The 25,484-nt window shown below is 44.3% G+C and overlaps 1 protein-coding gene across 3 annotated transcripts in view; it reads right to left on the bottom strand.

Annotated features, from left to right (window-relative positions):
• The window catches only part of ptpn11b (protein tyrosine phosphatase non-receptor type 11b), a 136,531-nt gene extending 118,238 nt beyond the window's left edge, over positions 1-18,293 (bottom strand). For all 3 annotated transcript variants that reach the window (XR_009508255.1, XR_009508256.1, XM_059952329.1), the window contains exon 1: positions 18,094-18,293. Coding sequence is in view for 1 of the 3 variants with exons in the window: in XM_059952329.1 (XP_059808312.1) it covers positions 18,094-18,107 (14 nt within the window). In the remaining 2 variants the exon portion in view is untranslated. The remainder of the gene's footprint in view (positions 1-18,093) is intronic.
• Positions 18,294-25,484: the final 7,191 nt, after the last annotated feature.

Below are 25,484 nucleotides of genomic sequence, written 5' to 3'. Positions count from 1 at the left end.
AGCTTAGAGGGAACCCATGGAAAGCATCTGGCCCAGATGGGTTAACTGGCTTAGTAGTAAAGACTTGTGCTGATCAACTGGCCTGAGTGTTCATTCATTTCTTTATCTTCTCACTTTGGCACACTGAGGCATCCACCTGCTTCAATAGGAGTCAACTATACCGGTGCCCAAGAAGAACAAGGTGACCTGCCTCAGTGACTATCGCACAAAAGCATTTACTTTCAGTGTGATGATGTGCTTTGAGAGGTTGGTGATGGAACATATCAACTCCTGCCTGAGAAGTCACTTAAATCCTCTACATTTTGTCTAGCAGCACAGCTGATGCCATTTCATTGGCTCTTCAATCAACACTGAAACAGCTGGACAGCAAAGATGTGTACGTCAGGATACTCTATCGACTACAGCTCTTGAACCAAAGGGGATAACTTCACTCAATTCCACGCCCCATCATTGAAATATTCCCACAACTAATGGACTCACTTTCAAAGACTCTTCATCTCATGTTCTTGATATTTATTGCTTTTTTTTCTTTCTTTCTGTACTTGCACAGTTTGTTGTCTTTTGCACACTGATAAAATACCCAGTTGGAGCATCTTTCAATGATTCTATTGTGGTTATCATTACATTATGGATTTACTGAGTATGCCCACAAGAAAGTGAATCTCAGGGTTGTATGTGGTGGCATATATGTGCTTTGATAATAAAATTTAGTTTGACTTTGAATCCTCGATTTCCTCACTTGGAGACCCCAAACAGTTTGGATTGGCAACAACATTCCCACAACAATCTCCATCAAAACAGGTGTAACACAAGGCCTCTCTGCTCTACTTGCTTTATACTTATGGTTGTGAGGCTAAGCACAGACCCAATGCTATATTTAAGTTTGCTTATGGCACCACTGTTATTGGCAAAATCAAAGGTGGTGACTAATCAGCATATAGGAGGGAGACTGAAAATCTGGCTGAATGGTGCCACAATAACCGCCTCTCACTAAACTAAAATGTCAGTGAACTAAGGAGCTGATTTTTTTTTACTTCAAGAGGAGGAAACTGAAAGTCTATGAGCCAGTCCTCAGTGAGGGGTCAGAGGTGGAGAGGGTCAGCAACTTTAAATTTCTTCAGATTGTTTCTGGGGATCTGTCCTACATCCTACACCTAACATGCAAATACAGTACAATTATGAAGAAAGTATAGCAATGCCTATACTTTGTTAGGAGTTTGTAAAGATTTGGCAAGACATCTTAAACTTTGGCAAACTTTTATAAATGTGTGGTGCCCTTGAACATAAAGTCCAATCATGGGTGAAGCTCACCCCACCATTAAGCACATCTATGTGGAGCACAGTTGCAGAAATGCAGCATCCATCAACCAGCATTCATCATCCAGGCCAAGCTTTCTTCTCACTGCTGCCATCAGGAAGGAACAGTTAGTACTCATCAATCATCAGGGTCTTGAGCCAGAGGGGTTAACTTCACTTGCCCCAGAACTGCTTGCACTCTCTCTCATGGACTCTTCATCTCATCTTCTCAGAATTTATTGCTTTTTTTTATTTATTATTTGTTTTTCTCTTTTGTATTTGCAATTTGTAGTCCTTTGCACATTGCTTGTTTGCCTATCCTCTGGCAGGGCGAAGTTAAGATAGCGCTAAATGGCGATTCCTTTGCCTTGCACCTTCAGAAACAGCTTTATTTCTATCGTTGATATCTCCTTTTTTTTCCTTTTCAGGGTGTGGGAGGGGGTTCTTTTGAAGACCCTGACCTGGAATTACACTCTGACTTTGTTTTTTTGTGGGAATGGGACCCACCCTCAGGACCTCACATGAGGTGTGGGGGGGAGAGAGAGGGGGGGGGGAGAGAGAGGGGGGGGGAGAGAGGGGGGGAGAGAGAGGGGGGAGAGAGAGGGGGGAGAGAGAGGGGGGAGAGAGAGGGGGGAGAGAGGGGGGGAGAGAGGGGGGGAGAGAGGGGGGGAGAGAGGGGGGGAGAGAGGGGGGGAGAAAGGGGGGAGGGAGGGGGGAGGGAGGGGGGGAGAGAGAGGGGGGAGAGAGAGGGGGGAGAGAGAGGGGGGAGAGAGAGGGGGGAGAGAGGGGGGGAGAGAGGGGGGGAGAGAGGGGGGGAGAGAGGGGGGGAGAGAGGGGGGGAGAAAGGGGGGAGGGAGGGGGGGAGAGAGAGGGGGGAGAGAGAGGGGGGAGAGAGAGGGGGGAGAGAGGGGGGGAGAGAGAGGGGGGAGAGAGAGGGGGGAGAAAGAGGGGGAGAGAGAGGGGGGAGAGAGGAGGGGGGAGAGAGGGGGGGAGAGAGGGGGGGAGAGAGGGGGGGAGAAAGGGGGGAGGGAGGGGGGGAGAGAGGGGGGAGAGAGAGGGGGGAGAGAGAGGGGGGAGAGAGAGGGGGGAGAGAGAGGGGGGAGAGAGAGGGGGAGAGAGAGGGGGAGAGAGAGGGGGAGAGAGGGGGGGAGAGAGGGGGGGAGAGAGGGGGGGAGAAAGGGGGGAGGGAGGGGGGAGGGAGGGGGGGAGAGAGAGGGGGGAGAGAGAGGGGGGAGAGAGAGGGGGGAGAGAGGGGGGGAGAGAGGGGGGGAGAGAGGGGGGGAGAGAGGGGGGGGAGAGGGGGGGAGAGAGGGGGGGAGAGAGGGGGGGAGAAAGGGGGGAGGGAGGGGGGGAGAGAGAGGGGGGAGAGAGAGGGGGGAGAGAGAGGGGGGAGAGAGAGGGGGGAGAGAGAGGGGGGAGAGAGAGGGGGGAGAGAGAGGGGGGAGAGAGAGGGGGGGAGAGAGAGGGGGGAGAGAGAGGGGGGAGAGAGAGGGGGGAGAGAGAGGGGGAGAGAGAGGAACGAGGGGGGAGAGAGAGGGGGGAGAGAGAGGGGGAGAGAGGGGGGGAGAGAGGGGGGGAGAGAGGGGGGAGAGAGGGGGGGAGAAAGGGGGAGGGAGGGGGGGAGAGAGGGGGGAGAGGGGAGAGAGGGTGGAGAGAGAGGGGGAGTGAGGGGGAGAGAGAGGGGGGAGAGTGAGGGGGAGTGAGAGGGGGGAGAGTGAGGGGGTGAGAGAGGGGGGAGAGAGGGGGGGGGAGAGAGTGGGGGGAGAGAGGGGGGAGAGAGGGGGGGAGAGAGAGGGGGGAGAGAGAGGGGGGGAGGAGGAGAGGGGGGAGAGAGAGGGGGGGAGAGAGAGGGGGGAGAGAGAGGGGGGAGAGAGAGGGGGGAGAGAGAGACTGCTATGGTTGAATTATCAGGTGAACAAGTAGTTTTTGGAATTGCTGCAAGTCTGTGTCTTTATTGATGTTTTGCTGTTCACGTTCACTTGAGTGCTCGGTGAAGGGTGCTGATGCGGGTGGAGGGAGGTCGTTGCCCTGCTGCTGTTTGTGCATGGGAGAGGGGTTGTGGGAGGGGGCTTTGGGGTTCTAACGTTTTAACTGTAATTCATTCTGTGGGTCACTCCTCTGTTTTCATGGATGTCTGCAAAGAAAAAAAATTCAGGATGTACATTGTATACATTTCTCTGACATTAAATGCACCTATTGAAAACCATTGATTCTATTGTGATTCTTGGATTTACCATGTATGCCTGCAAGATAATGAATCTCTGGATTTTAAATGGTGACATATATGTACTTTGATAATAAATTTACTTTGAAGTTTGAATTTGGTTATCCCACTGCCTAAACACATATTCTGCAGATGCTGGAGGTCCAAAGTGACACACACAAAATGCTAGAGGAACTCAGCAAGTCAGGCAGCATCGACAGACAGGAAAAAAGAGCCAACATTTTGGGCCAAGACTCTCCCTCAGCAGTTCCCACTACCTGCTCATTTCCATTACATTGCCTTCCATTTACACTCTATATGCTGTATAATAGTTTCATGGATGCACAGGAGACAGAATATTGTGAATGTCTCATATTACTTAAAAGGACAGACCATTGGGGGCACTGGTGGTATTGACGTCAATCAGGATATTGTAGAGATAAGAATCTTTGTGTCTTCAAATTCTGTATCCCACTGAACACACCACCAGCCTCACCAACCAGTCAACTTGCTACACTCCATTCATCAACCAACCTTCTCTAAGAATCAGAACGTTTATCTAACTTTGGTTTACTGCGATACAGCACTACTGCAAGGCTCTCACACACATTTAACAGCGTGCACAAACCAACAGCTATTCGACTATAATAGACACTTCATTTATGCAGACTGCATGACGCCCACTTATATTTTATTTCTTGCAGAAGAAAGTGGTGCAAGCAGCAGCAGAAACTAACCGGAGAAGTGCACCTGTATGTTTAACACAAGAGATTCTGCAGATGCTGGAAATTCAGAGCAACATGCACAAAATGCTAGAGGAACTCAGCAGGTAAGACAGCATCTATGGAGGGGAATAAACAGACTATGTTTCAGGCAAAGATCCTTCATCAGGATCCAATGAAGGGTCCTTAGAGAAGGTCTCGGCTCAAAACATTGACTCTATTCCTTTCCATAGTTGCTCCGGCATAGAGCTGAGTTCCTCCAGCATTTGTACATGTAACTCCATATACTAAAATTTGGTGGCAGGCCTCTGCCCACAGATTTGTCTCCTGACTCAAAGTAAACACTCCACTCTACGCTCCAACACAATAAATGATTTTCACAAAGGCACAGAACACGTTTCAAGGATGCACTAACTGTCTCACTGAAAAAATACAACCCCCTTCCTCTGACTCATGGATATTGCTGGCCAAAAGCTAGTGGAGGAACTTTCAGAAAGGCTCCAAACATCAAAATTGGTAGAACATGGAGGTCAAATATAAAAAGTGGAATTAAAAGATGCACTAATCCAATTGAACAACCACCCTATCCTATCAAGAACTACCTACCCTACCTATGATATTGTCTGGAAACCCTGCATGGCAATCATTAAACACTTCAGACCCCTCAGAACTGTAATGGAATTAAGTGTTTTTCAGCCTAAAAACTATTTACCAATCCCATTACAAGTTACTTTAGGCCCCACCATTCCTGCTGAAGGCATAGGCCACCAACAGTAGCTCTGTCCTGGGCCAGTCTTTCACTTTGTTTTCAGGTGTAGCCCGTCCTCCTGGTGTAATCTTCCTCACCCAGGGATGAGATCTTTGGAGCTTCTGATGGCATTTCTGTAGTTCTGCATTTTTACGAAATGGGGTTGCTAGCCCCCTGCCCAACACCACCCCCCCCCCTTTGTAGCTGGGCTTCGGACCATCTACGGCAGAGTTAATTCCATTACATAACAATCATAAAAACACAGAGCAATATCAAAGATGTAATTTTAACACTATTTCAGGAAAGTGTGGAAAAAAATTGCCATTTAAATACTGATAGACTTTTATTTCTGAACTAGAAAAAAAGTTGTTTTACAATATTCCAGAGACTAAATTAGAATGTACCAAAAGAATGAAAATGAAAAGCCCATGATAATTTTACCTGGTACAAGATATATAAAGTATCTGCTGCAAAATCAACCTACTAGTATGATCTTATGAACTAGCCAAAATGAAAGATGCATCATTACTATGGGTTCCACTTTCTTCAACAACCAGGTTTAATTCAAGCTGGCATTGATCAAATCCAAACTAAACCTCTTAAAAGGATAGAATCACTAACTTAAATTATTATTCAATTTTTGGAACTTGTTCTAGAAATTGCCTATCACAAGCAAGAGCAGGAAACTATATTTTCCAGTGGACCTCTGGAAGAGGTATCGATCTTCTCTTCCTGCCTACAAGAAGACATTTAGCAAGACAGCCAGGAAAATATTAGTGGCAGGAAGAGAAAAAACAATCTAAGTCAATGTGAGGAATCAAGTTTACAGATATAATCCCATGCAAGACAAAGTTCCATAGCCTCAAATGTATTATTAACATTTGTGAATATTACTAATAACGTTATCTCTTACCAGCGCCTCCATTAATTTAACATGTTATTCCATCCAATACACAGTTATTGATTTCACACAGGACTTGGAATTAATATCTATTTACCTGATGACAGCTTCACACACTTATCATTACTCCAAGTCTAATTTGTAAACTGCCTTTTCCACAAGCTCCCTTCTGGAAAGCACTATAGGGCTATTAAAACAAAAAACCACACCTTTTTAAAAGTTTCTTCCTCCAGGCAGTTAATCTGATCAATCGTTCTAGTTAGCTCCCCATCCCTTCTATGAATCACTGCCACCCCTCCCACCACCACTGCATTAGAAATACTCTAAACCACTTTTTACAATGCTGTTTACATTGCAAAATGCTGCCAATCTGGACATGTGATGTTTGGAGAGGAGGGGACTTCAATCAGATACACTGCCCAAGGATAAAAAGGTAGCAGCAGGTAGCCACAGCAAAAAGGAGCTTTGAGCAGTGACCATCGGTGATCAGAATTGATTAGTTAGAGCAACTTGAGGGAAGGCAGGCGCAAGCTCAGTGACCGTCATCAGAGTGGACATGATCAGAGTGGTGATCTTGAGGCTTTAACTCTTCGAGGTTTCATTGAAGACAGATTTCATTCAGAGAAAGCAAAGTTAAGAAAAGTTCAAGTTTTTTTTTCCTTCTCAGCTAGGACAGTAGAGATGCCAGGCAGGATAGTGGAATGCTCTTCTTGTGGGATTTGGGAAGGCCAGTGTCCCTGACCACAACAGTGAGAAGTGCATCAAGCTGCAGCTTCTAACAAACTGTGTTAAGGAGTTGGAGCTGGAACTGGATGTACTCTGGATCATTCGGGAGGCTGGGGGGGGGGAGTGGGTGGTGTGATAGATAGGACATATCGAGAAGTAGTTACACCAAAGGAGCAAGACACAGGAAACTGGGTGACAGTCAGGAAGGGGAAAGGGGTTAAGGAGCCAGTGTTGAGTGCCCCTGCAGCCATCCCCCTCTTCAACAATATCACTTTGGATACTTATTGGGTGGAGGGGGGGTGGTTAACCTAACAGAGGAAAGTCACAGAGTGTGGGTCTCTGGCACTGAATCTGCCTCTGTGACTCAGAAGGGAAAGGGAATGAGGAGAGGCATGCTGTGGTGATAGGGGAATCATTCATTAGGGGAGCAGACAGGCAGATCTGTGGGTGAGAATGAGATTCCCAGATGGTATGTTGCCACCTGGGTGTCAGGATCCAAGATATCTCAGATTGAGTCCTTGGCATTCTTAAGTGGGAGGGTGAACAGCCAGAAGTCGTGGTCCATGTAAGTACCAATGGCATGGGTAGGACAAGTGAAGAGGTTCTGCAATGGGAGTTCAGGGAGTTAGGTGCCAAGTTAAAAAGGCAGAACCTCTAGGGTTCTGATCTCAGGATTGCTACCCGTGCCACGGGCTAGTGAGGCCAGAAGTAGGAAGATTATACAGTTTAATATGTGGCTGAGGAGTTGGTGTAGGAGGGAGGACATAAGATTTTTGGATCATTGGGCTCCCTTGCAGGGAAGGTGGGACCTGTACAGAAGGGACGGTTTGTACCTGAACAGGAGAGGGTCTTAGCGGGAAGGTTTGTTAATGCTGCACAGTGGACTTTAAACTAGAGTTACAGGGCGAGGGAAACCAGAGTGCCATAACAGTAAGTGGAGAGGTTGAGGAGGCAGATGTTGGTAAGACCTCAAAGTTAGGAATAAAAAGGTTGAGCATGGTGCAACTAGTGTCCTGAGTTGCCTGTATTTCAATGTAAGAATTATCATAGGAAAGATGGATGATAGTGCTGAAGATGAGGTAACTGGTTTACAAAGAGAGGCAATGCATAGTGAGGAGAGGCTGCTGATAGGGCAAAATTGCAGACATCGGGATGAGTTGCAGTGGTAAAGGCAGTCAAAACTGAATATAGGACTGAAGGTGTTGTATTTGAATATGTGCAGTATATGGAATAAGGTAGATGAACTTGCAACATAGTTGCAGATAGCATGTTTGAGGTTGTATGCATCACTGAATCAGGGCTGAAAGATTGTAGCTGGGAGCTTAATGTCCAAGGTACACATTGTATCGAAAGGACAGGCAGGAAAGCAGAAGGGGCAGCATTGCTCTGGCTGGTAAAAAAATGAAATCAAATCATAAGAAAGAAGTGACATAGGGTCAGAAGGTGTTGAGTCATTGTGGATAGAACTAAGGAACTGCAATGGTAAAAAGACCCTGATGAGAGTTGTATACAGACCCCCAAACAGTAGCAAGGATGTGGCCTACAAATTACAATAGGAGAAAGAAAATGCATGCCAAAAGGGCAATTTTACAATAGTCAAGGGAGTCTTCGATATGTAGGTAGATTGGGAAAATCAGTTTGGTGCTTGATTCCAGGAGGGGGATTTTCTAGAGTGGCTAGATAGTTTTTTAGAGCAGCTCATGGATCAGCCATTCTGGAGTGGGTGCTGTGAATGAACCAGAACTGATTAGAGAACCCAAGGGGAAAGTTCACCCTGAAATTTGAGAAGCTAACATCAGATGTATCAGTATTACAGTGGAGTAAAGGGAATCACAGAGGCAGGAGAGAGGAGTTGGCCAGAATTGACTGGAAAAGAACACTGGCGGGGATAATGGCAGAGCAGCCATGGCTGGAATTTCTGGAAACAATTCAGGAACACGGGATAGATACATCTCAAAGAGGATGAAGTTTTCTAAAGGCAAGATGAATAACCATGGCAAACAAAAGTCAAAACCAGCATATAATACAACGAAAAATAGTGGGATGTCAAAGGATTGGGAAGCTTTTAAAAACCAACAGCAAGCAATGAAAAAAGTCATTAAGCAGGCAAAGATGGAATATGAAAGTCAGTTAGCCAATAACATTATAGAAGATGCCAACAGTTTTTTCAGATGCATAAAGTGTCAAAGAAAGGCGAGAGTTGATATCGGACCACTGAAAAACAATCCTGAAGAGGTAGAAATGGGGGACAACAAAATGGGAGAAGAACTGAATTAGCATTTTGCATCAGTCTTTACTGTGGAAGACACTAGCAGTATAGTGGAAGCTCTAGGTGTCAGAGAGCATGAAGTATGCGAAGCTACCATAACTAGAGAGAAGGCTCTTAGGAAACTGAAAGGCCTGAAGGTAGACAAGTCACCTGGACCAGATATTGTACACCCCAGAATTCTGAAAGAGGTGGCTGAAGAGATCGTGGAGGCATTAGTAATGATCTTTCAAGAATCACTAGATTTTGGAATTGTCCAGAAGACTGGAAAATTTCAACTATCACTCCACTCTTCAAGAAGGGAGAGAGGCTGAAGAAAAGAAAACATAAGCCAGTTAGTCTGACCTTTGTGGCTGGTAAAATGTTGGAGTTGATTATTAAGGAGGAGGTCTCAGGGCACTTAGAAGTACATAATAAAATAGGCTGTAGTCAAGGGAAAACCTTTTTTCTCAAGGGAAAACCTTACCTGACCATTCTGTGGAACTCCTTGAAGAAATAACAAGCAGAATAGACAAAGGAGAATCGGTTGATGTTGTGTACTTGGATTTTCAGAAGGCCTTTGACAAGGTGCCACACGAGGTTTCTTAACAAGCTATGAGTCCATAGTATTACAAGAAATATTCTATCATTGATAAAGCAGTGGCTGATTGGCAGGATGCAAAGAGTGGCCTTCTCTGGCTGGCTGCTGGTGAATAGTAGTGTTTCACAGAGGTCTGTCTAGGGATTGAATCTTTTTACATTATATGTCAATGACTTGGATGATGAAATTGATGACTTCATATCAAAGTTTGCAGATGATTTGAAGATAGGTGGAAGGGAAAGTAGTTTTGAGGAAGGAAGAGGCAGCAGAGGACATACAGATTGGGAGAATGGGCAAAAAATGTCAGGTGGAATACAGACTCGGGAAGTGTATGGTCATGCACTTTGGTAGAAGAAATGAAAAGGTTGACTATTTCCTAAATGGAGAGAAAATACAAAAAAACTGAGGTGCAAAGGGACCTGGAAGTCCTTGTGCATGATTCCTTAAAGGTTAATTTCAGGTCAGTCTGAGGTGAGGAAGGCAAATGCAATGTTTGCATTTATTTCAAGAGGACTAGAATATAAAAGCAAGGATGTAATGTTGAAACATTATGAAGCACTGGTGTGGCCTCATTTGAAGAATTAAGAGCAGGTTTGGGCCCTTATCTTAGAAAGGATGTGCTGAAACTGGAGGGGGTTCAAAGGAGGTTCATGAAAATAATTCCAGGATTGTATGCCTTGTCATATGAAGAGCATTTGATGTCTCTGGGCCTGTATTCACGAGAATTAAGAAGAATGAGGGTTGACTTTGTTGAAACCTATCGAATGGTGAAAGGCCTTGATAGAGTAGATATGGAGAGGATGTTTCATATGGTGGGAGAGTCTAAGACCAGAGGACACAGGCTCAGACTAGATGGGTGTCTCTTTAGAACAGAGATAAGGAAGAATTTCTTTAGCCAGAGGGTAGTGAATCTGTAAAATTCTTTGCTACAGGCAGCTGTGGAGGCCAAGTCTTTACATATATTTAAGGCAGAGGTTATTACATTCTTCATTAGTCAGGGCATAAAGATATGGGGAGAAGGCTTACAGGAAAGTTATTTCAGCCATTATGAAATGGTGGAGCAGACTCAATGGGCCAATTAGCCTAATGCTGCTCGTACATCTTATGGTCTTATGGTAAATACATGCTGGTAATCATTCAAGTCAAGTCATATTTTATTCCATATCCAGGCTTTAACCTCCAACTTTCTAATATAATTTTTATTCTTTATCATTGGTGGATGTTGTTTTTTGTTGCATGTTGTGCCAGCACATCACAGCAAATTCCTAATACATGTGAATGCAGGTATATGACAAATGAAGATGATCCTTTATCATCATATCTCAGAGCTTACACACACAACCAACTATTTAACCTCTGAAAATATGCCATCCAAAAACACTGTGTGACACTCACTGATAGATTTCCTTCGGTCCTTAACTACAAGCTAGATGAAGACCTGATCCAACAGCAGGAACAGGCACAACTCTACAAGCTCAGCAGGCATCAAGGCACAATAGCTATTATTGGACTGATTATTTCAATGCCCCAATGTAACATTTTAGTAATGTGATGTGAATTCATGAAATGAAGATGTTCCTCTGCAGGAGTAGAACTCATACGACTGCACCACTGCACCGCAGGAAGCTGCTTATCTCCAGAAAGTGATCATGGAAAATTGATCTTCTAGTACGTTCTGTGTGGTGTAGTACATTTCAAGATTTGATAATGCTTGCAAGTGGGCCTCTCTTTTTTGTTACCTCATACTTGTTTTTAAAGCTCTCAATGGTCTGGGACCAGAGTACATCACAGAATCGCTTTAGTATTATAATCCTGGTCAAGCTCTCAAATCTTCTTTCACTGGTCTCTTAAATTTAAACAATCTCCCTCAAAAGATAATTGGCAAGTTGGCTTTTTTTTAAACCACGCTCCTAAACTGTGGAATTCAATAGTGAAAACACTAAGGGATTTAGTTGATCCTTTTAAATACCAGCTCAAAACTAACTAACATCTTTTTGTCTTTTATTTACATGCTTGCACTTTGTAAAGCACTTTGAACTACATCGTTTGTATGAATAGCGCTCTATATATGTACAAGTTATTATTATTAGGTACCTCTTCTAACAGTCCAAAGACCTTGATAAACCTCCCTTTCATTTCCAAATACTACTTCTATAGTGGATGAACAAATACAGGAATGTATCCGTGGCTGATTATCTAAGTATCTACATTATGTTAACTGTGAAGAGCTTACCTTATTCATTCAATGCATTTATGGACCTTGTCATCTTTAACTGGAATGCAAACCAACATCCTGCCAAAGCAATGCTAATGGAAACTTTGTTTCACAGCATTAAGTGGTATGTAATGGAGGTAGAAACATTGGGGACTTTTAAGAGACATATAGATAAGCGCATGAATGTGAGGAAAATGGAGTGTTATGGACATTGTGTAGGCAGAAGGAATTGGTTTAGTTAGCCATTTGATTATTAATTTAATTGGTTTGGCACAACATTATAACTTCACCATCGACAGCACCAAGTCCAGCTATGAAAAAAGGAGAGTTGTGCATGGGGCTAGCAACTCCATCCCATAATAATCCAGTGTTACAGAAATGCCAACAGATGCCTCATTCCCAGGAGATGAAGGATCTTCGCCGAGAAGACATATGAAGTCATGTGGTGAGAGCCGCTAGTCCATGGAAGCCACAAGGCTGATCAAACCTCTGTCATCCAGGACCACCACCAGACTGGCCCAAACTTGCTGAAACTTTTCTTACACTACGTATAACCTAGATATGAAATATGTTTTAAGATCATGATAGCAGATGGGGTGCACCTGGCAATGACCTCAAAAGATCTTCCTGTTTGGAAACTTAGTATTTGCAAACTTCAACGTGATAAGAACTCTTCAAGTTTGTGAAGCTGCATGAAAGGCAATAAGTTATGAAGGAAAGAAACAGACCCCTGGTGCTGACTGCTGCACTTTCAACAGATGATGCCTCACCTTTTGAGTTTTGCCATCAATTCAGACTTTCAATACCTCTAGGTTTTATTTATGTCTGCAGTGGACAGCATCACTTGGGCACTGTTTCTGCAATTAACTTACTTAGGACTCTGAGAAGAGTGTAAGAACAGCAAGGTCTTCAAAGGTAAGTGGAAATATTATTAACACAGTAAGTGGACCTCTACATTCTATGACAAAAGTTTGGATTGTTTGGCTGTCTGTCATCTTTTAAATACTAAAAAAAAGATTTCAATGTTAATTCATGTTTCCAAATTTTAAAAAGAGGGAAAAAGAAATAAATAGCTAGTCTGGCACAATCACTGCACAAAGAACTCTATATACTGTGTTAATACACACAGAATGCTGGAGGAACTCAGCAGCTCAGGCAGCATCTATGGAAATGGATAACTAGTTAACATTTTCGGGCCAAGGCTTTTCATCAGAACTGGAAGGTGGGGGGGGGGGGGGGGAGAGGGAAGATACCAGAATAAAAAGGTGTGAAGGGAAGGAAGACAAGCTAAAAGGTGATAGGTGAAGCTAGGTGGTTGGGTAAGGTAAAAGGCTGGAGAAGGAATCTGATAGAAGAGAGTGGACCATGGGATAGAGGGAAGGAGGAGGGAATGCAGGGGGAGGTGACAGGCAGGTAAAAAGAGGTAAGAGGTCAGAGTGAGGAACAGAAGAAGAGGGTTCAGGGAGCGAAGTCAATGCTAATGCCATCAAGTTGGATGCTACCCAGATGAAGTATGAGATCTCTACCCTGAGAGTGGCCTCAATGTTACACAAGAGAAGTCTATGTTGGAATAGGAATAGGGATAGGAATTAAAACAGTTGGCCAGCGGGAAATTCTGCATTTGGCAGATATGCTCGACAAAGTAGTCCCCCAGCCTAAATTGGGTCTCAGCAATATAGAGGGAGCTATATCAGGAACACCTGATACAATAGATGGCCCCAACAGATTTGCAGGTGAAGTGTTGCCTCAACTTGAAGGACTGTTTGGGGCCCTGACTGGGGGCGAGAAGAAAGTAAATGGGCAAATATACCGTTTGTCATTTTCAGTACGGATATTAGTGGACAGGGATGAATGGATAAGGGAATCACAGAGGGTGTGACCCCTGAGTAAAGTGAGAGTGGCGTGGAGAAAGTGAAGATGGGTTTATTGGTAGGATCCCTTTGAAGATGGTGGAAGTTGCAGAGAGTGGATGTGGAGGCTCATGGGGTGGCAGACAAGGACAGGAGGAACTCTATCCTTGTTAAGGCAGCTGGAAGATGGGGCGAATACAGATGTCCTGGAAATGGTGGAGATGCGGGAGACAGCAGCATCAATAGTGAAGGAAGGGAAACCCTGTTCTTTGAAGGAGGAGGATATCTCTGATGTCCTCCAAAGGAAAGCCTCATGCTGGGATCAGATGTGTGGCTAAGACAAATAGCATTTTTTACAAGAGACAAGATGGGAAGAAGTATAACCAAGATAACTGTGGATACAGTTGGAAGCTTCATGCAGTGTCAAGATATGTTTGCTGTCCTTTAGAAAACCACAAGTAATTTTTGGTTGAGCATCTCTGTTCAATGAAATCAGGTCAGACAGACAATGAAGCCTACCTTAGACACTTACTAACATGTCAATACTCATGTCCCACTGGAATGGCTCAGAATTAGATCTTGTAATCTGATGAAGTTTCTTAAAACTAAAGATATTAGTTCCAAGCTTGCACAAGATACTATACTGTCCACATTAACTATATCCCCCTCATGACTTTATAAACTTCTTAAAGATTACCCCACATTCTCCTACACTGCAGGGAATAAAGATCCAGCATGGCTGACCTCTTTCTAGAACCCAGGCTCTCTAGTCCAGGCAGTATCCTTATAAATCTGCTCTGCATTCTCTCCAGTTTGATGATGCCTTTCCTATAATAGATGACCAAAATTGTACACAATACTCAATCTCATTGCAGCATAATGTTTCTATTATAAAATCGATATCACAAGTGCTATAAAGTCAGGGCAAAGAGGCGCAACCTTATAATGATATTCAAAATTATGAGAGAGGAGGAGAAGGTGGAGGATGTCTTTTCTCCAAGGTAAGGGAGTTTAAAACCAGGGCGCAAGTTTAGATTGAGAGGGGAAAGACTTAAGAGTCAAAGGGACAATTTTTTCCACAGAGAGTGAAGAGTTGATGGAACAAGCTGCTAGAGGAAGTGGTTGAGGCAGGTGCAATCGTCTAATTTTAAGATGCACTTGGATAAGTACATGGAGGGGCGGAGCTTAAAATAGCAAATTTGGTCTAGCTGGGTGGGCACTGTGTTCAGCGTGGACTTGTTGAGCTGAAGGATCAGTATCTGTACTGTATTGCTCTATGACAAACCTATCAGCCCAGAAATCAATGTAGCAAACAGAGACACAAGAGACTGATGATGGTGGAATCTGGAACAACACACAAACTGCTGGAGGGTCGAGGGCAGCAACTTGAAGGGAAATGGCACAATCAACATTTTTTGGTCAAGATCTTTCAAATGGACCCTTCATCCACACTGATGAATGGTTTTGATGTGAAATACTGATTGTCCACTTCCTTCTACACATATTACATGAACCATTGATTTGTTCCAGCAATTTATTGATTTAAAGATACATTGTGGAATAGGTCTTTCCAGCCCAACAACCTCAGCCTATTTAATCACAGGACAGTTTACAATGATCAAATAACCTACTGATCAGTACACCTTTAGCCTGGGAGGAAACCCATGCATATAACTGGGAGAATGTACACACTTCTTACAAAGGAAGCCAGAGTTGAACTCCAACACCCTGACCTATAATAGCATCACACTAACCACTACAATAACTTACCTGTGCATAAAATCATCCTAGTCCCTCTGAACTTTCAAATCCATTGTCATTCTAAAAACAAGACACACTGCCTTTTGTTTTTTTTAAATTGAAGTACACAAGTTTACGTTTAATTGCCATTCAACCATACAGGAATTTGCATGAATACAGCCAAAATGAAAGTTAGAACTCAAACACGAGGAAATCTGCGGATGCTGGAAATTCAAGCAACGCAGCAGGCCAGGCAGAAGGGTCTCAGCCCGAAACGACAACTCTGCTCCTTCCTACAGATGCTGCCTGACAGTACCAACAGTCACACAGCACAAGGCACATATAGGATAGCAAGCGTGTAAGATATCATTAAAATACAGTCACACAAAAAATTAATTTTTTTGTCCATGAATTTTGCATCAGTCTGCAGTCAAACACAATAAAGCTTGTCTTCTGCCGAGCAAACAATGGGGGGCAGCACTGACTCCAGCATGGACACCACACCATCCCACTACTCTGCGCCTCTCTCCTGGGTGACTCCGTGGCTTGAGGCCAAGTTCCTGATGGCGGCCGATAACTTAGTGAATTCGACTTGCAATCACAAGAAAGCCAACTAAGCTGATCACTCACTCAAGAAAAATCTAAGCAATAGACACAAAAAGCAGGAGTAAATCAGCAGGTGAGACAGCATCGACGGGGAAAAAAAGTACATTCAACATTTCGGGCTGAAACCCTTCAGCAGGACTCAAAAATCAGATGATCACTGCTGGATTGCACACAGTCTTCACAGACCGATTTCTCTGCTACCTCGCAGATGTAGGTGGCAGCACGAGCCACACCAAGTCCAGCTCCTTCAGTTTCTTCGACAATGAGCAACCCACTGATGGGTAGACCTGCAGTACTTAAGAATGTCTAGCAGAATTTTGTAATTGCAAAAAAATGTTCAGTAAGGACAGTGACACATCTGGTTGACTCTGTAGAAGCCACTGGGATTGAACGCACCGCTATCTTACCGGAAACACACTATCTAGGAAGCAGAGAACTATGCATTTTCCCTGATTATATTCTATTTGCCATATTGCTGAGCATTCAGTTACAAGTCTGATTTTCTTGGCGTGCGTACAAGTACGGTGAGGTACAAGTACAATGAAAAACTTGCCTGTAGCAGCTTCACAGGCATATATATTCACACAACACAGAATATAAATTATATAGAAAGTACAGATTACATTTTCCACAGGCGCAACTTTAGTAATGACCTATCCATTTCATTGCTCACCTCAAGCTACTTGGCCTAAGCAAGATGCAGCATCCAACATCAATTTCACTTGGCATGCCTACATGGGCAGAAACATTTTTCCACAGCTCGGGAACAAATCCCTCATCAGAAAGTAGTCTAATCTGGGAGCTCAGGTTTGTACTTTATCTGATATTGAAGTTTATTGCCAAGGCAGGTGGGGAGGAACATCACTGACATCTGTCCCCACACATGCTGAGGGTGAGGAGCAGTGAATTATTCACTGCAATAATTCACATTCATGGACTTTGACTGGGTTACTGGGGGCTAACAAGGCGGCATCCATCATTAAGGAACCCCAGGACATGTCCTCTTTTCATTGCTACCATTGGGAAAGAGGTACAGGAGCCCGAAGACACGCACTCAACGGTTAAGAACAGCTTCTTTCTCTACTCCATCAGATTTCTGAATGAACACTACCTCACTATATTTTCTTTCTTTTTGCACTACTTATTTCATTAAAATTTCATATACTTATTGTGATTTATAGTATTTTAAGTATGTAATTCTGCCTCAAAACAACAACTTTCATAACATTTACTACAGATATTAAACATGATTCTGAAAGTAGAAAACAACGGAGAGCAAGTGGTGACCATGGTAGGGAGGAGCAGACACAGGAAGGGGTGTTATTGCATCGGGGACGGGTGGGTTAGTGTCATTAGTCACAAGTCCATTAAGAAAATGGTGGGAAGCGGAGGTAGGAGGGGCTCAAGGGGAGGGGAGGAGAGCTCAACTCAGAGTGGAGGAAATGGTGGTGGGATGGAGGAGGAGATGAGGATGTCAGTGACTCAGAAATGGGGGAAGGGCGGCAGTGTGTTGAGGGATCCGGGTCTGAGGTGGAGGTGGGGCAAGATAGGTGACCCCGAGGCTGAGGAGATATGAGGCTGGGTAGGTGACACCTGGGCTGAGGGGAGTCCGGGAGCCGGTTCGAGCAGATGACACCCAGGCATTGGGAGTGTAGAGCCTAGTAGGTGACCCCCGGGTTGAGGGGAGGGTGGAGAGGTGGGACCGGGTAGGTGACCGCCGGGTTGAGGGGAGGGTGGGGAGGTGGGACCGGGTAGGTGACCGCCGGGTTGAGGGGAGGGTGGGGAGGTGGGACCGGGTAGGTGACCCCCGGGTTGAGGGGAGGGTGGAGAGGTGGGACCGGGTAGGTGACCGCCGGGTTGAGGGGAGAGTGGAGAGGTGGGACCGGGTAGGTGACCGCCGGGTTGAGGGGAGGGTGGGGAGGTGGGACCGGGTAGGTGAACCCCCCCCCCCGGCTAAGGGAAGGTAGGATCGGATAGGTGAACCCCCGGATTGAGGGGAGGCAGGATCGGGTAGGCGAACCTCCGGACTGAGGGGAGGGTGGGAACTGGGAAGGTAGGATCGGGCAGGTGAACCCTGGACTGAGGGGAGGTAGGAATCCCCACCCCTCCCCGCCAGGCTGAGGGACCAGGAACTCCGGGTCAGTGGGGAAGGGGGTTTGGGGACATCAGCTTCCCCTCGCGGTCACCAACCCGTCACCTCGACCTCTACCGGGGGAGCGCGGACCGCCGGTCTGCCTTACCTCCGGGATGTCATGGCGCTGCCGGGCGAGTGAGGAGGAGAGCGGCCGAGGACCGCGCGCGTGAACGCGCACACAACCACCCGCCCCGGTAACCCCACCGGCGCGCTCTCGCTCCTGCCAGCCCGACAGCGCCACTCATCGACCAATCGGAGGCGAAAAAGGCCCTCCCGCCCCCAGTGGCCAATCAGCGCTTTTAAAAGAGCCCCGCCTACCGGATCGGTCGCGAGACCAATTGCTTTGGGAGCCTGGGGCGCGCGCGCGCACGCTCTCGCGAGCGGTTTGTGCGCGCTCCGGAGGGCCAGGTTCTCGCTCTGTGGTTTCGAATCCCGCCCTGAGCAATTCTCAGAAAAAATCCTAACTTCCTCATCCTCTTGGTAGGAAGGCAAATATAATGAACTGCTTGCTGCCTATTTGCTTTCGGTGTCTACTGTGCAAGAATATCACAACTTCGTAATCTAACACTGAAATGTCGCCTTTTTATTTTTCATGTAGTTTAATGTTCTCATTATTTGACATCTGATATGTTTTTGCCAATTTCCCCTCATTCTAAAGTGCCTTGAAGCCTTTTTGCTTCCCAATCATAATTTATAATCGCATCCTGTTTAGCGCTGATGACAAACTTTGAAATAAGTCACAGGAGCAGAATTAGATTATTCGGCCCATCGAGTCTGCTCCACCAGTAGATCATGACCGATTTATTTTACCTCTCAACCCCATTCTCTTGCTTTCTCCTCATAAACTTTGTTGCTGTTGTTAATTGATGACCAGTCAACCGCCACTTTAAATATATCTGATGACTTGGCCTCCACAGCTATCTGTAACAATTAAATCTATAGATGCACCACCCTACAGCTAAAAAAGTTCCTCTTCATCTCTGTTCTAAGGGGTAACAAGCCCTTCAGCCCATCTCATCCATGCTAAACAAGACATCTATCTGAACTAGTCCCATAATCACAGGATGTGATAAAATAAAACCACAATACATAAGAGCAGAATTTGGCCATTCAGCCCATCGAATCGTCAAGCATAGCTGCAGACAAACCGCTAATCCCTACAATACCTCACCAGTTACCACCTGCCACTGTCCACAGAGACTCATTTATTTTGTTTTGCGGCAGAAAAAAGAATTATTTTTAATAAAATTACAAGTTGTAATAAGTATATATAAAAAGAAAATTAAACTATGTAAGTAGTGCACAAAGATAGGGAAAAATAGTGAGGTAGTGTTTAGGTTCATAGTCCATTCAGAAATCTGATGGCGCAGGGGAAAGAAGCTGTTGCTGAAGTGTTAAGTGTGTGTCCTTTCCATGTGCTCATGGGCTTCCGCCAGGTGCTTCAGTTACCTCCCACAAAGACATGCTAGTTAGTAGGTTAATTGGTCATTGTAATTTACACACTGTATCTCTGAATAAAATTAATGATTACTCTCAGCATGTTACTCACCTATTTTGAAATGTAATATTATTTTAAATAAATTTCTGGAGAGCTCATCTATTGGTTTAGAATTTCTTGATATCAAAATCGCAAATAACTTTTCCTGCTTATAGATTCTTCCTTAAATTTGAATGATGCGTTCACATATAGAGCATTCAACATAATCGGTTTCAGACCCTTGTTTGAAAATCAATCTAGTTCTGGTGTTTATAGCCAAGTGCCAATGGGCATAAACACTGAGCTTTTATTCTGGGAGAAAATGGCCTTGGGTAAGTTACAAAGGCCAAGTGTGTGGTGGAATTAAATGAGTCAAGCATCTTTGTCTCTCAACTGCAAAGATCAATTTATATCAGCTAAACATCATAATTAGATTTCTGGTGACATTCAGTCCAACAAAAAGGCCCTTGCTAACCATCAACTGTGATTGCTGCTCAGCACCATGACTTCCATCACAGGATTACAACACAATTATGCTTTGTGGTAAGGTCTGAGAGCCACTTACTTTCCAGTAGGATTTTAAATTTCTTTTACATTTGGAATCTGTAATACATAAATACTACATAATTGCAAATTACAAATCTGTAATACATAAATATGACATAATTACATATTATAAATCTGTATACATAAATACACATTATAAATGTTAAAAAAAGTTAAAGTCTATCCCAAGCATTATAGGGTCATCAGGCTGGTGCTTATGCCAGTTTCTGTGGTGTGAAGCCTGGATAGGATGCCAGTTTATTGTGAGGTTAACCTCCAGCACTTTGCCGGCATCCATTTTCAGCTGGGTGGACTGGAGCAATGTGTTGTTAAGTGTCTTGCTCAAGGACACAACACGCTGCCTTGGCTGGGGCTCAAACTCATGACCTTCAGATCGCTAGTCCAACACCTTAACCACTTGGCCACGCACCACACACATTATAAATGAGGGAAACTAATTCACTCAGAGGGTCGTGAGAGTGTGGAATAAGCTGCCAGCATAAGTGGTACATTTGAGCTCGATATCAACATTCTGGCAAAGTTTGGGTAGGTACAAGCATGGAGGGCCACGGTCCCAGTGCTGGTCCATGGTACTAGACAGTTTAAATGGTTTTGGCATGGTTTAGATGGACTAAAGGGTCTATTTCTGTGCTGTACTTTTCTATGACTCTAAACCTGTGATGCATAAATACTATACCATTTACACATTGTGGTGAACTACATATACCTGTCTGGACACGCCCTCCCTGGTGACTGCTCCTGTAGCTCCTCCCACATACCTTGGCTCCTCCCACAGCCCCCAGTATAAAGTCGATTGGAGACACAAACCCTTCCTCAGTCTCCAGGATGTGTGTGGTGGTCACTTGCTGCTTGTGCTTTCTTCCAGCCAATAAAAGCCTACCTTAACCCACATCTCAGAGTTATTGATGGTGCATCACACATTACGTATCATGGTTTGGTATTGCCTGAGACCATTAGAAACATTAGAGAGATGTGGGTGTACCTTTGCATTTTTGATTCTAGTATTGCAATACATAAATGAACGTCAATAAATCTGTAATATTCATCAACTTTAATTTTAGTTTTATTTAGAAATACAGTATAGTAACAGGTCCTTCTGGCCCAATGAATCTGCGCCACCCAGTTGTATCCAATTAATCTAGTTATATTATGTTTAACACCAAAACATAAAACAAATTGTAAGGAAAAGATGGGAGCCCAGGAGAATTTAGTTTTTACTTTAAGCAAGGCATGCACATATCATGTGGTGGCGTGATGACAAGCCACTCTTTAACAAATAACTTGCAATGCATTAAGCTTAATCAAACAATATATTTACAATATGTTCAAATATTACTGAAATATTAAATACACAACACCCCTCTGCACAGCTATAAACTCCAACTTAATATGGAATGCACCTCAACTGTATACACAGTATACTAGATAATACAACTACTACACAGATATCCACAGCAAAGTAAATTTTAAATTGTCCCATTAATGCCAAAAGATCCAATCACTGTGGATGATTTCATACACTTGTGCAATAATGTCTTTCCTGATAAGGGAGGGTTACTGTGCCTGGTAAGTGAGACTTGTGGCTGTGAAACAATCTCAGGTTCTAGGGCTTCCTCCGTGTTGGGTGTGGGAGTTGACTCTGAGACGGCAGGAAGTGGTCCTGACAGCTCTTCTCTAACAATTACACTCTGCACTCCTCAACTGATCAATGTGTCGTCTTCAGAAATTATCAGACACAGTCTCCACTGTGTAGGAGAGTGGTCCAGTTCTGTCCTTAATCTTTCCAAGTACCCACTTCTGATCACCTCCGTAGTCCCTCACTAGGACTGCTTGTACAGGAGAGAAGCATCAAAACCTCCTTCTTTGAGGAGCCTTCAATTTGCCTGCCAGTGCTCCCGGTGTGTCCTCCTGTATATCGGTGAGATCCAACGTAGATTGGGAGAGCACTTCGCCAAGTACCTACACCCCGTCCACAGAAACAGCGAGATCTCCCAGTGGCCACCCGTTTTAATTCCACTTCCCATTCCAATTCCAATATGTCAGTCCATGTTCTCCTCTACTGTCATGATGGTTGGAGGAGCAATGCCTTATCTTCCGTCTGAGTAGCCTCCAACCTGATGATATGAACATCGATTTCTCGAACTTCCAGTATTGCCCCCCCATTTTCCCTCTCTCACCTTATCTTGTCTGGCCATTACCTCCCCCTGGTGCTCCTCCCCCTTTTCTTTCTTCCATGGCCTCCTGTCCTTTCCTATTAGATTCCCCCTTCTTCAGCCCTGTATCTCTTTCACCAATCAACTTTCCAACTCTTTACTTCACCCATCACCTTGTGTTCCTCACTCCCCTCCCCCCCCCCCACCTTCTATCTCTGACTCTGCATCTTTTTTACTCCAGTCCTGATGAAGGGTCTCGGCCAGAAACATCGACTGTTTACTCTTTTCCATAGATGCTGCCTGGCCTGCCGAGTTCCTTCTGCATTTTGTGTGTGTTGCTTCAGTTTGCCTCAGCTGTTTGTCCTCCATACACCCTCTGAGATAGGGTTTGAGGAGATTGAAGCATCAGCACAAGGGATGACCCAGGAACAGCATAGCTGGTGAGTTCTGGTTGTGGAGTTTGCTGTATTGTGAAATGCAAGAAGGGTATTGGTGAGCTTCTGATTCAGTGTTAGTGTAGTGTGTTCTGCTGACATTGCTTGTAATGTGTACCTTAGACTCTGAAAAAGAAACATTCCACCAAGTCATTTGTAGCTGGGTGGTACAGTGCAGATGTAATATGTCTTTTAACATTCATTTTCAGGAATAACTGAAACTGTTCTGCAACAAACTGTGGTCCATTGTCACTGACTGAGTGTTCTGGAACACCAGACTTGAGTAGAGGCTTCTCAACAGAGTGCAAGGGTGCAGTGGAGTCCATTGGGAACACTTCTGGCCACTTAGTAGCTGCATCCACCAGAAATTGTTGCCCATGAATGGTCCAGCAAAATCCACACGAATCCTCTTCCAGGGATGGAAAGGTGCTGGTCTGAGCATCTTCTGGACATGTTGGCATCCTGAACAGTGCATGGTAATCTGCTCAAACTGCTAACCTATTCCAGGCCACCAGACAAAGTTTCACACTTTCATTTTGACCAGGCCTAGAGTACTGGCACATAGCTCCTCCAACGCTTTAGCTCTCAGCTTGGATGGTACAACTCTCAATTTCCACATAAGGCAACCTCCGTCAAGAGCAAGTTCATCCCGGCATTGGTAAAAAGGGGGGGGGGGGGGGGAAATGGGAACTCTGTTGCACATTCCAGCCTTTCTAGGTTGCCTGAGATAGTCTGGGGTCTTTTCTGGTTTCCCTTCGGATCATCTTTGCAAAACAGGGAGGCTTGATTTGAGTTAGGGAGAATATGTTGAGCGGTGTATTTTGTACATTTTTCAAGTATTTGCTTTTCCAATGGTAAATGGACAATCCCTCAGCAATTCCATGATTAGTCATGCTCTTGAATTCAGGCTTGTAATTGTTTCCTCCGATAAACAGCCCATCTCTGTATTCATGTTGTTGCTGTTAGTGGCACACCCTTTCATGGATTGAAAATGGACGTGATGACCAGTAACAAGGGTAAAGTCCCTCCCAAACAACTACTGGTTGAATCATTTTACACCCCAAACCAGACTAAGGCCTCTCTGTTAATCTGTGCGTAATTTTTCTCTGCAATGGTAAGAGAGCAAAAGCTAACAGACATTCACTTCCATCACTCGTAACATGTGACATCATTGCAATTCTACCATAAGGCAAGGCATCATGGGCAAGTTTCACTGGATGTGTGGATTATAGTGTGTGAGTGGTCTGGCATCACCATTTTCTTTGTCTTTGCCAACTCACACTGCTATGTCCATTGTCATTTCTTCCTGATCTGTAGTAATGCATACGAGAGGTGGAGCCCAGTTGCCAGGCTTGAGAACCTGCTATAGCAATTGACAAATCTTTAAAAAAGACTGCAACTGTGACACATCCTTGGGGCATCTACCACTGTTTTAATTTTCTCAGTACACTTACGTAATCTTTGTCCATCAATGGTGTGACCACACTAAGTGATGCTTGGTTTAAAGAATTCACACTTGTTGCATTGTGTAACGAGCCCATGATCTTCTAATCTCTTTACCATTGTCATGAGATTTTGGAGATGTTCCTTGTCATACTTACTAGTAACAATGATGTCATCCAGGTAACAATGAATGTAAGGACAGCCTTGCAGCACTTGGTCCATAGCTTTCTGCCAGAGTGCAGGAGAAGGTGTTACTTCAAACTAAGCCTATTAAAACAATAAAGCCTTTATGCGTGTTTATGGTGAGAAACTCTTTGGATTCTTTTTCCATCTCCATTTTCTATCTTCAGCTAAGTCTGCTTTGCTGAAGTTGCCTCCTCCAGAAAGTTTTGCAAAAGTACCCTGTATTCTGCACCTTGGGTATTGATCTACTTTCAATACTATGTTAATGGTGACCTTAAAATCACCACAGATACTTACAAACCCATTCTTCTCATGGGGTCCACTCAATCCAAAGAATTCTTTCAGTCTCCATATGATCTAGCTCACTGGCTACTGTATCACAGATGGTATAAAGTATGGGACGAGCTTGAAAAAACTTGTGTATGGCATTTTCATTTAACGTTAATGGGGAAAAAGCCAGAAATTGGAACTAGATGGGAGAATAATTTAGCTCATGGTGGAGTGGCGGAGCAGACTCGATGGGCTGAATGGCCTACTTCTGCTCCTTTGTCTTCTGATCTTGTGATTATTTTACCCTTGATATGTTTGAGTTTTCCAATGCCATCCTTGAACACTGCTGTGGCATCATCCAGTACCTTTCTTAATTTAGTTGACTCTATTGCAGGGGATGTGACATGCAAATGGTGGATGGATCAAATTGTAGTTATCTCAGGCAATCATGGCCCCACAATGCTGATCCTCCTGCTTTTACCACATACAAGCCCAATGTGGCTTGTTGGTTTTTGTACTTCACTGTTAAGAATGTCAATCCCACAAGAGCTATCTTTTCTCCAGTAAATGTTCTCAGTTGGATATCTGCAGGCTTCAGTTCAGTATCTTTGAAATGCCATTCAAACTCATTTTGTGGAATGACTGCTACAGCTAACCCAGTGTCTAATTCCATTTTATTAATTTGCTGTTCACTTCTGGTGTAGGTCCTTCTGCTTGCCTGTAGTTAGCTTTCACATTGTAAATCTAGTCCTGCATCACTCTCAGATTTTTCATCAACAGCAAGCAGATTAGTGTTCTTTTTGAAACTGCAACTTAACTTTTTATCTTTTTCTTTTCCCCATGCAGTTCATTTATTTATTGTATCTGTCTGATATGCTCTTTTTTTGACTCCTGAGTGATTCTCAAATATGATCTAGTTTATATTTTACAATGAACTTACAATTCTTCATAAGCAACATCTTTAAGTTTG

Source organism: Hypanus sabinus, chromosome 27 (genome assembly GCF_030144855.1).
Source record: "Hypanus sabinus isolate sHypSab1 chromosome 27, sHypSab1.hap1, whole genome shotgun sequence".
Taxonomy (NCBI): Eukaryota; Metazoa; Chordata; class Chondrichthyes; order Myliobatiformes; family Dasyatidae; genus Hypanus; species Hypanus sabinus.
The sequence above is the reverse complement of the archived record's forward strand: the minus strand, read 5'-3'. Positions and strand labels throughout refer to the sequence as shown.